Source organism: Limulus polyphemus, unplaced genomic scaffold, assembly GCF_000517525.1.
Source record: "Limulus polyphemus unplaced genomic scaffold, Limulus_polyphemus-2.1.2 Scaffold14, whole genome shotgun sequence".
Taxonomy (NCBI): domain Eukaryota; kingdom Metazoa; phylum Arthropoda; class Merostomata; order Xiphosura; family Limulidae; genus Limulus; species Limulus polyphemus.
In genome coordinates this window covers 229,480-241,943 of record NW_013665624.1, presented here as the reverse complement: position 1 = coordinate 241,943, position 12,464 = coordinate 229,480, and the positions used below count along the sequence as shown (strand labels likewise).

The window sequence follows — 12,464 nt, the reverse complement described above, 5'->3', positions numbered from 1 at the left end:
CAATAAAACAACAAAATTAATTATAAATAGATGAATACTGATACAAGCTATAAGCTATTTAGGATAAACAATTGTGATTTCTTATTTCAATTTTCATTCATTCTAAAAAAATAAAAAAGGTAAATTAGATTTAGTTCCTACTTTTTTATGGTGGTTACAAGGTCGGTCAAATTGACCAATCCTGTACAGAGTTATATTATAGAAAATAACAGATAAAATATAAAGTTTTATGAAAAAAAAAAAGTTTGATATTTATTTAGAAAGTTTCAGGGTTTACACAAAGAAAATTTGAAACTTTTCAGATTAAGAAAAGTATTTTTTATCTTAATGTAAAAATCACTTTGTACTCAATGCAATCAACACTCTGACTCCATATAATTATGAAAACAATTTCAGCAAAAAATACTTAATTAAAAATTCTGATTTTTTTTGTGTACAAAAGACTTAATGTCTACTGAAAGCTTGCCAATTTTTCTAGAGGTACATTAAAAACTTTCAGTTATAGCACGTATACCACTATGGTTACATGGTAGTTACAAGGTCATGCAAAATACACAAGCCTATTGTGTAAGGGTTAAGGATTCCTTTTTCTTTTTTTTTTTTTAGTTCTAAGCTTCTTTTATGCCAGATTCATCCAGGTTACCCAATATCTCAGAAGTCAAATTTTTTGTATATTCCAATAGAACTAGACACACACACACACTTATGGCAGAAAACCTACATTTAGTAGCACCTAAGAACAACAAGTTAATCTGAAATGACATTTAAGCAGTATGTTTCTCACAAATTTAATCAATTTTTTTTTTTTAAAGGAAAGCATACTAGTTGAATTCGAAATACTTGCAACCTCTTCCTTCTTCATAAACTTCTTGTGTAACCTAACAGACATTTTTTCCTACTTTCAAACTATACTAATATGACTATTATGTTCAAAAATGTTTGCTGCTTTGGTATTTTCAGAAGAAAAAAAAAGAAAATATATTGTATATTCAAATGCTTTGGCAAATGTTTGAGTGTCAGGTAAGGTATGACAACAGGTTTCAGATGTCTGTGAACAAATTTAACAATGGATTGACAAGTTATCAGAATGACTTTTAGCAAATTTTAAATTTATCCTGCCTTTTTTTTGGTAAAATTTATTTTTGAATTTGAGATACAGTTCATTATTTGGCATATGCACCATTCAAGATGCAAAAGCTTAATTGGCCAAAGCATCTTAGAAGTAATAAGGTTGCCCAGTAAGATTCCGTTCTTTCAGAAAAAATTGATTTACTGCAAAAAAAGTTGTAAGCCATGCTTTAAACAATTAAAGCCAAGGTTTAAATAAACTTATTTTATAAAAATTGGAAGTAAAACCTTAAATCCATGCTTCCATTGAATTTAGTCTACAAATGTTGTAAGTCATACCTTAAACAACTGAAGCCAAGCTTGGACTAAAAGCTGAGTATTCACAGAACATTCTTCAGAAACACTTTGTACAACATGTTTGTAATGCTCATTAACAGAAGGCTTTGTATCTGGGTAAGCAAGTTCTATCAAACCAAGACAAACATCTCGTAATGCCAATGACAAGCTGACAAGTTCAGAGAGACTGAATGGCATTCTTGTGACACTACTTCCATCTGAAATAATACATTCAGTACCTGTTTTTACAAAATTAATACAATTTTAAAACTTACAAAATGGAAATATGCAATTTCATTATTATAATTGTTTAGTGATCATTTTAAGTATTATATTTAAAATATAACATACTCAAAGTACCTATACCAAAAATCAAACATGAACATAAAAATAATACATCTATAAATTGAACACAGTGATATAGAGAAATGTTACTGAAAAGTCTGATACAGAAAGTATTTCATGAGATCAAATATAGATATCAAACTACCAACATCTTTTACAATGAATAACTGGCCAGTAATAAAAAAATGTTTTCAACAGACTTGTCTTCGCTTAAGAAAAAACATTCTGATAGGTTAAATTCAGTCATAATGACATTATGTATAAAAGTATGTACTCTTTTATTGTTAATTATTTTGGCATCACCACTAACACGTATTATTAAGATAAAGATAAGTATCCAAAAGATGTTCAATTGCTTGTCTTTCCATAAAACTAACCTATTTCATCTTCATAAAATTCTACTTCATGAAGTGTTGGCATTAAATGGCTAAATAATGCACAAAAAACAGTCAGCTGAGGAAGAAACATTTCCATGTATGGCTGGGGTAGTGCAAGACCTCGAGATAACAGCTGTAGAATGGGTGTGGGGGAACTAGGAAACAGAGTATCATATCAGTATAGACATATACAGGCAAAATCATTTTTACTTAGAATAAACTATTTTTCCATTTTTTTGTGGAAAAGAACAAGGCTATAACTTCATTTCTTTGTGCTAATATATGTTTTTTAAATATATATTAGCACAAAGGAATGGAATTATTAAATCTACAGAGCTCAAGAAAAAGAAATACTAATTTACATATCACTATCATACACGTAGAAAGTTTGACTATCATTCTCACTGTCCATCTAAACAGATATATATTTTTAGGAGCTATTGTCAAATTACAAAGTATGCTGTAATAGTATGGTATCAGCACTAAATAATTTAAGATAAAGAAAATGAAAATAATATATAAATTATTAACAATAGTGCCATAAGAAAACTGTACAGTGGTACATATTTAAGTAAAAATTTAAACCTATCTTTAACATACAGCTTACATGTTTCAATGAACTATTTGAGAAAGTTTAGAGTGACTTCACTTTCCAAGATTTATAAATTATTAGAGTACAAAGCATATTTCAGCCTACTTTTCCTTTCAGTGGTTGTTAATTCAATTGTACCTTCCTCTGTTGAATGAAGCAGAGAAGGCATACAGTGTACAATGCTTTTAATTAGAGGATTATCAATAAGCAGTCTGACATCTAAATGAAATTGCAGAGATGCAAACTTAATACCACCATTGAATATGTTTTCTTTCAACCCTTTTCAGACTGGGGAAGGGAGGAAGAACTTTTGTTGCCAAGTTTTTCCTTTTCATAGTAGAAATACTTTACCTAATTTTATGATACTTGGCACAAACTTACTAAACCTTGACTTGTTTAGTTTTGGCTTTAAAAAATTATATATAATTTGATTTAGTATTTTTATCATTTGTTCGGTTGTGAAATTTCTAAAGCTTTATTGTGAGACAGTTTTGAAAAACGAACTGAAAATACTTCTTTTACACTTAGATATTTTTATTGTTTATCAGAAAGTTTATTCTATATACCTAATCAATTTCAACTTGAATAATATAAATAACCAAATTTATTTTGATACTTTATTAACTGCAACAGTCACACTTCTAACTATACATTGTAAAACAAGTCACCAAAGATTTATCAGTGACTCATGACCTGACCTTTCATACAGATCATATCGTTACCTTTGTCAGGCTAGGTGACAAAATTTTTTGCTAAAAATATTCTAAGTCAAGATCAGCTTGTATCTAATAGTTTATTTTCACTAAATAATAAGCTTGAATACAATAAACTAACAATAAATATTGAATAAATAAGGATTTTGGACATCAGAATATTTTGCCATTACATAACACTTGTTGAGAACAACTGATGTTATAAAAAAAAAAAAGTAAATATTTTCAAAGCTGTGCTTCATTAATGATTGTTATCAGTGTAATCATTGTAATGAATAACACCACAAAAGGGTGGGAACAAAAAGTCCTAATAATAAAACCTGAAACAGAAAATATCATGAGAGAAACAAGATATGACTATGGGAACAAAAGTTGTAATAATAAAACCTGAAACAGAGAATATAATGCGAAAAACAAGATATGACTATGGGAAGTTGTAATAATAAAACCTGAAACAGAAAATATCATGAGAGAAACAAGATATGACTATGGGAACAAAAGTTGTAATAATAAAACCTGAAACAGAGAATATCATGAGAAAAACAAGACATGACTATGGGAACAAAAAGTTGTAATAATAAAACTTGAAACAGAGAATATCATGCAAAAAACAAGATATGACTATGGGAAGTTGTAATAATAAAACCTGAAACAGAGAATATCATGAGAGAAACACGATATGACTATCTAGATTGCAAAATGATAAAATATGAGCTAAGAAATATTTATGTGTTAAAAATTGTTGGAATAGTTAGAATTATTATTTTTATTTAAATTTTGAAACTTTATATGTAGGTGTGCACTCAATACCTGAAAGCTGTTCACTTGTGATAGGGTTAAGCCATAATGAGCTTATATTATAAAAATTTACTTCTATATTTCAGTTAATGAAAACAAAACTTGTATTTCTAAAATAAGCCTGCGAAATAATTTTTCAAACCAGTAATGATGGATACATTGCAATATCACCTTAACACACATTAATCTAGATACTTTTCTTCCATAATACCAATATCTTTGTCATTTATAAATCTAAAATAGACCTGAAACACAAAAAACTCAGAAATCTGAAAACTTCTTTGATACCGATGAAGCCCAGGTTCATACTTCCTGCTCAGCTTGTAAAAGATTGTACAATATGTGATGAATGTAGTTTTAGGAACAAAAAGAAAATAATACAGGTCATAACTATCTTTATGATTCTTAAAATATTATGCACATGAATTTCTACTTTTATTTCAAGAATGGACAAACAAGTTTAAAATTACCAAGAACATACAATTCAGTGCAAAGTAATATAAAAATGACTACTTACTCAAACACAGAAGGTATACTGGAGGTCACAACTGATTCCCACAAGTGTCGCAAAAATCCTGGATTAAAGGCTAATGTATATAACAGCCTGCAATATAAACCAGTAGTCATAACAATCTCATTCAACTTTATCAATCTGACTTCAAATAATTGTGCTAGATCCTTATACCTTATATTATTTATTAATTACAGAAGTTTATGTAGATATTTAAAATTTTCTGTCTTCATTATCAGTGAGAAAAAAAAAGAGTTTAAAAGCCAGAATAAAAAGCATAATTTTGTTTTTGTCTTAGTGCACCAGAATATAAACTGTGAAAAAAAAACTGTTTTCTAAGTTTTGGGTTTTAACTTGTATAAAATCTGCTGTAAAAATGTGATCTCTCTTCTATATAAGATCAAATATTAATAATGGTCCTTTATGTACATTTCAAACCAAAAGAATAAAACTTTCTGAAATTTTACATATCAAAAAAACATAAGATTACCCTGAAAATATTATAGATATTCCCCAGAGACTTTCAGTCATGTAATCTAATATTCAAGTAGGTTAGTACACTGCAATACATTGCAAAATTAAAAACTTTAAAAGTTACAAGCCATGAACTGTCATTCTTTTAACAATATTAACTTATGTATTATATTTGTTATAATTTTTTTAACCTAGGTGTTCCTTGAAATACTGTAGGAGTCAGAAAGGAAAAACAAAGGCTGATATCAATCCCAACAGGCTTAACGTTCATCAGCACACTTTTGCAAAGTTACCTTGTGGAACACCTGAGGTCCAACTGAATCCCAGCACAAAATTACCATTATTGCAAGCTGTGGGTTGAAATTCCAAAAACCAATAGCATTACAACTTTTATTAGGGTTAGCATGCAATATTTCAATTCTCAAATTTTAATGACATTTGTTACCTATATCTGTTACATGCACTTTGCCATTGTTCTGAAGTGATCCATTTCTCAAAATATTACTTAATTGACATATTTTTTGCATTAGATTTATGGTGCATGTCTGCTTAGTTTCATCTTCTGGATGTTTTATTAGCAAGCTTGTTTAGATGTACATTCCAACTCCACACTAGCTAGTACTGTAAGTTCTCATTAATTTCTTTACCTCATTTTTTAAATAAAGGTTTTTTTCTAGTAGATTAGCTGAGAAAATGTATAAAATCAGTTGCTGTTTTGGATATGACAAAGTGAAATTAATAAAACTATCTTCCATGAGGTTTTATAATTACCGATTTATCTGTAAATAAGTTGGCATTACCTAAACTGATGAATTGCTAGTTTATGGTACGACAGCAGTACGTGGCACACACGACACAGAGGCACCAAAAACTCCTGGCTGCAGCTTTGCAGTTCAGCATCATGGATCAACACTTGGACATGTATAGGTTGATTCAACATAACTACTGAGTCTTCTGCAATTTTCTTTAGCTTTTCTGAATCTTTGTTCTACAAAATACATAAAATAAAATTATTGTAACATATATTTATATCAATATTTAAAAAAACAGTTACAACATTTCATGGCTTTAACCTAGGTGCAAGTTTCTTTAATAATAAAACTATAACTTAAAAAAATCATAACTTAAGTTTCAAAAGCAGATGTGTCTAGTAAATAAGAAGATAAGCCTTATAAGAATATGAGCTTATAAAAGCTTCACAACAACAAACAAATATTTTAGGATGGTGTAAAGAATAATCTATTTTCATTCATAAGTAACATTAATTATTGCATTAGTGAAAAAAGAAAACATCATTATCACTGCTCAAAGCAGCTTAAGTCTTTGAAAGCGACATTAATTAAAAGATCAGGAGGTGAACAAAGACTATAAATGTAGCAAAACCCACGTATCATCATCAAATGTGACAAGATAAGAGAGAAGTACATACTGATGAAACAGCTTTACAAAAATGTAGCAGTATAAGTAAAAATTGTTGGCTATAACAATTCATAATGAACAACCTTTGTGAAAATGTTGCTTGAGAATAATGTTCATGTTAAAGTAACATTTTTGGTAACCATCTTTGTAGGAACAAGTTTATTTCATATAAAATTATAATAATTTAAACATTTTATTATTTATAAAGCACTTAAGTTTTCTATAATGTGTTTGTTATCAAATATACAAGATGCTACAATCTGTCATTCTCTGCAAACTCACTATTAGATACAATGTGGAGTTCTCTTAGGTGATATAATATCAAAGTACCCAAGTAAGACATTGAAACTTTAAAAATATTCATTTGTTAATGTGTTATTTAATTTTTATGCTAATAAAAGTTTATTCTGCTTGCTGTTTTGTTTCATTATATAAACTGCTAAATACTTACAGAACTTACGTACTTAACTACGATGTTTTTAATCCTAGATTACTAAATTTTGCACTTAGAAAAACTTAAGTATCAAACAGAGAAACTAAACAGATTCAATCAAATGTAAACACTTAATAAACTGTAACCTGTAAACTGTATTACAAGGTTTGCTGGTACCATTCCAACTAATCACTTAAATTTAGGTTAAAAATTACAATAATGCATGATATTTTCATTCTGTTTCTAAGCAAATATTTATGTTCTGATCATGAAAAAAAAACTATCTTATGAAATTAACAAAAATATATTAATAAAATTTTATAAGTAATAATTTTGGTATTCTTCTGGCAAAAATGTCCAGCAGACTACAAAAATAATGTAACCATTATCTACCACCAATTCCTTTCCTAGAAAATATTGGGGACATCAATGAAATGGGGTTCCACCAACAACAATTACTTGCCAACAGCACTTTATAGAAGCAGTTAATTTAATGAACTGTTAACTGACAAATGTTTTCAGGCAGGTTATGAATTCTATAGGTTATTCCATTCTTTCTGTAAACAGCAATGAAATGGACAAAATGTTGCCGTGGGTAGAAGTTAAACAAAAAAAAAGAGGAGTAAGCAAGCATCAGTATAGGACTACTTTACTGTGGATACATTCAGATGACACGATTAGTAGTATTATGGATCAAGTTTTCCAGAAAATACAAGTACAGGAAAGCACTACAACAATTACACTGTAATTAAACAAGTACAGAAAAGCACTACAACAATTACACTGTAATTTTTTCATGAATTAAAAGATAGGTTATAAATAAAAGATTTTCCAGATTTCTTTGTTTTCTGTTTCTACAGGGGAGGGGGTCTTCTAGCAGATCATGAAACCTCTTCAAAAGATTTACTTTCTTTATCAGGTATAAAGGTATCTTTGTTTGATGATCCAGCGAATAAGGAAGTTGCAACCTCCCACTCTCTTCTGGATCTGCCCAATTTGGATTAATAAAGTTAAGTATCACATAAATATGGAGGGTGGAGGGGTAGGTGTAGAGGCAAACTTCAGAATCTTAAGTTATGGAAAAATACTATAGGAGTAACTATAAAAACACGCAGTTGTTGGTGAAACTTCATGTTAAAGTGTACAATATTATTTCCTGAATGTTTTGGCTATTTGAAGAAATCCTTTTTATATTCATACATTGAATCTTTCTTTCTGACCTGTTCTGACTTTTAAATGTGAAGGAAGTATTTAAAAGTTATCTTTAGGTTGCTTCTAATAACTTTAATTTTTTTTTTTAATTTGTGATTAATTTCCACATGGCACTGTTAAATTCTCAATTACAGAAAATTAAAAATCATGATCTTCTGATAGATTAGTGGTTTGTATGACATACATCACAATAAGACAATTTTTAACAAGTCTTTCTTCTGGGTCAACAAAAGTTTTTGGTAAGAACATAATAGTATTTTAAACACATGTTGCTGCTGATGTGGCTTGTTTCTCATACCAAATATAATAAGATCAGCTGTACATGAAACACAAAAACCTGGGTTAAAGTGCCAGTTATGTCAGTAATATAAAAATATCTTACTGGAAACCTGTATAAGGGTCAGTTATGAAATATAATTTTAAAACTACTGTTAGTCTTATTATGATGTAATTTCACAAAAACCACTGTTCTGTATATCATTCTTTGCTAGTATAAAATATGTGCTAAAATAAGTTTCACAAAATTCTGTTTCTGACAATTATAAGCTTAAGGTTATAGGAATTTTTAAGAACCACTAAAAGTTCTCAATGATTGCTAGCTCAAACTAATAATCAGCAAGAAATTTTAGTCTTTTATGCTCAAAAGCTGTGAATACAATAGCATCATGTGGAAATAAGTCACACCTTTGTAAAATTTAAATTTGATGCAGTCACCAGAAACAAAGCAACCTTAAGAGTTTTTAATACTAAATAAAATTTTATAGATGAGATGTTTTTAAAATGGTTTCTTTTACCACACAACATCAGGTTAAGATGTTTAAATTTGACAAGTATGGCAAAATTGGCCAAATATGGAAACACTTGGAAGTTGCAAGTCATTTTGTTTATTAAATATATATTTGAGTTTATTGAAACACACACACAAATATATGATTTCCTCACTGTAAACATACTATAACTATCAGACAAATTTATCTTGACCAATAACAGTGCTGGGTAAATATCTGTAACCTGACAAAGATAAGAGTAAAACCATTCTGAACCATGAGGTCAGTGTTCACCAATAAATTTTTTATCAGTTTTGCAGTGTTTCGTATGACTTATAGTGGAAATTTAGATGTTGCAATTAGCAATATAAAGTATTAAAAGAATTATATTAACAAATTTCAAACTAGTGATTGATTCAAAGTTGATTGAATATATAAAATGGAACTTTCTGATCATTATGAAAAAAACAAAACAAAAAACAAATAAACGTCTAAGATAAAAGAAAGATTCTTTACTTTTTTCATAAAAAAGCTTTTAGAAATATCATTACAAATTTTATTAACTTTTTTCATGCAAAAACTAAATACAATTTACAAAGTCTGTACCAGTTTCACGCAATTTACTTCAAAAAATATTTTCACTGTGAGAACATAAAAGACTGTTGGTCAGAATCTACTAGACATGGACTAATTACAGTCTAATAATATAATACACTGTTAAATTGTTAATATATTTACATGAACAAGACTCCTTGGAATTACAAATAGTTCTAGCTAGTTCTGAAACATTGAATAGTGAAAAAAGTCTGATTGTCATCACATGCACTGAAATACAACCTAGTACAGTGAGCCATTTCAGTTACTGATTTCCCAGTATGTACGTTTGTTTCTATAATTTTTTCCACCTGTATTATCAAATGTAAATGTATTAATAATTTTAATGTAATCTTTCTAAATTTCCGTATGTATCAATAACTTGCCATTTAAAAGCTTATGTTTTTTTAAAGCTGTTTCCTGTTTAAAGTTTTTCATGTTGATGATAGTAAAAAAAAAAACATTTCAAAACATTGGTAATTAGATTTTTTTGGTATTGCTGCATTTTTAATATTTCTTATAAATTTCAATCTTATGAATCATTTTATTCTCTACAAAGATGTCATCTAGTGTCATCACAAGTTTTCTTGCCAAATAGTAAACATTGCACTGTCTGTCTTTTTTTGTAAAATAACAAATTTGTTTTCATTAAATTGTATATTACCTATCATACACTAAGAGAATCTTACTAGTTTTACCACATGATATATGAAAGAACGTTTAATGATACATTTTAAGTAACAGTGTAATAAAGCAAGTTATCTCGGTTCTCAGTGATAATGCTAAGACCCTTTATTTAACAACAATTATTTTGAACAAAGAATTTCCTAGTTTCCCGTAACAATCTTATATTTTAACTTTTACTTAAGCTACTATACTTTCTTTTTCTATACTTCCACATGTAACCCAAAGGTGCTACCTCCAAGATTTATTTTCTACAATAACCTACTACTGGAATGGTACTAATCATATTTTCAGCTTGTTATAGGTTTTGTACTACACAGTGTATATAATACATTTTCATGTACTACAGCTGAGGATTAGAGAAGTAAATCCTAAGGTATTGTACCTGAAAATGCCTACCATATTAAATGAAAGGTATTTCTAAAATGTCTTTAAAAAACACAAAACAAGCTGAAAATAGGAATAAGTCTCACGTGAGAATAATAGAGTATCAAATTCCACTGACTGACTTGTCTCTAAAGAGTTAATGGCTTTCTAGAACTAATAAAACACTTTTACTTTACAATAAACTAATATTATACACAAAAAACAAAACAATGACTTGGCTTAGGTACTATGATAGTAAAATCTAAAAATGCAATACATTTCCTGCAAATGATAAACAATACCAAGAAACAAAATTATCTAGTCCATTAATTTATCTAGGAATATATTATATATTTTTTAAATTTCATTTTAAGAATAAACACTACAAGTTAATCTATTTATTATAACTGCAAACTGGAAACTACAAGCCTATTAGAAATTATGAAATAAAAAAGGTGTAAAACTCAAAAACATTACCTGTACATCTTCCATTACTAAGTCTTCTTCTTCTAAGCTATCTCTTTCATCAGATGTTATTCCAACCACTGACCCCAATACTGAGGGCAAAGCTGTTGTCAAATGTTGAAGGACATTCAGGTAGCGCACAACAACCGAACTACTGAGACTAGCTGTCAAAACAATAAATTGTGTGCAACAAGATTAGCATATCGGTAAATTAAACTAACTGTGAGATTTTAAAAATATCACTTAATAACTGAGGATGTTTACATTAACGCACAGTACAATACTGATCATGATCAGTATAATAATAACCTACAGAAGCTACACATTTTATACCTCTACATGTAACCCAAAGGTGCTACCTCGAAGATTTAAAACTTCAGAATGTTGAACGTCACAGTAATGTTTACATTAACACAGAGTACAATACTGATCATGATCAGTATAAAATAATAACCTACAGCAGCTACACATTTTATACCTCTACATGTAACCCAAAGATGCTACCTCCAAGATTTAAAACTTCAGAATGTTGAACGTCACAGTAATGTTTACATTAACACAGAGTACAATACTGATCATGATCAGTATAATAATAACCTACAGCAGCTACACATTTTATACTTCCACATGTAACCCAAAGGTGCTACCTCCAAGATTTAAAACTTCAGGATGTTGAAAGCCAAAATAATATCAAGACACATGGAAAAACTATCGTTATATATTTTAGAGAATCTGGTTGATTCTGTAAAGTACAGGTCTGTTTGGAATTCATGATGTTATAAAATTCTAATCAATGCTTTTCGTGTAGCTACCAGTTTGGCTGCCAATTTTGATTTCATTCCTTTAAGTTGCACACTTAATCCTTTTTTGGCCAAACCTTTTTTCACACCTTAGGCGATTTTAATTAGATTTATAATCACACAAGGTATAATACTGATCATGAGGAGTATAATAATATACAGTAGTTTCACAGAATATACTCCTACATATAACCAAAAGGTGCTACCTCCAAGGTAAATGAGGGATTCCCTCCCAATATTTCTATATAATTAAAATTGATTTAAGTAAATTAAATAAATTACCTAAATGCATGATAACTCAAAAACCAAGACAATGGTGTCAACCAATTTCACTGAGGTGACAGAGTTTCAAACAGAGTATCCACTTTTATAACTATCATTAATAACTAGTGGTAATTAAAAAATATATAATAATTTTAGTGTAAACAATGTTATCATTACCCCTTAAAGTTAGCTTTCTTACAGAAATTTAGTGTTCCTTTAATAAGCTTAAGTACAGGGTGAAACAGG

At 28.9% G+C, this 12,464-nt stretch overlaps 1 protein-coding gene across 2 annotated transcripts in view; it reads right to left on the bottom strand.

Annotated features, from left to right (window-relative positions):
• Positions 1–12,464, bottom strand: part of LOC106457173 (ubiquitin-protein ligase E3C-like) — a 79,485-nt gene that overhangs the window by 37,753 nt on the left and 29,268 nt on the right. For both annotated transcript variants that reach the window (XM_013916569.2, XM_022383018.1), the window contains exons 10-14: positions 11,167–11,318; positions 6,015–6,202; positions 4,747–4,833; positions 2,127–2,281; positions 1,408–1,622 (exon numbers count right to left, since the gene is read on the bottom strand). In XM_013916569.2, the coding sequence (XP_013772023.1) occupies positions 1,408–1,622; positions 2,127–2,281; positions 4,747–4,833; positions 6,015–6,202; positions 11,167–11,318 (797 nt within the window). The remainder of the gene's footprint in view (positions 1–1,407; positions 1,623–2,126; positions 2,282–4,746; positions 4,834–6,014; positions 6,203–11,166; positions 11,319–12,464) is intronic.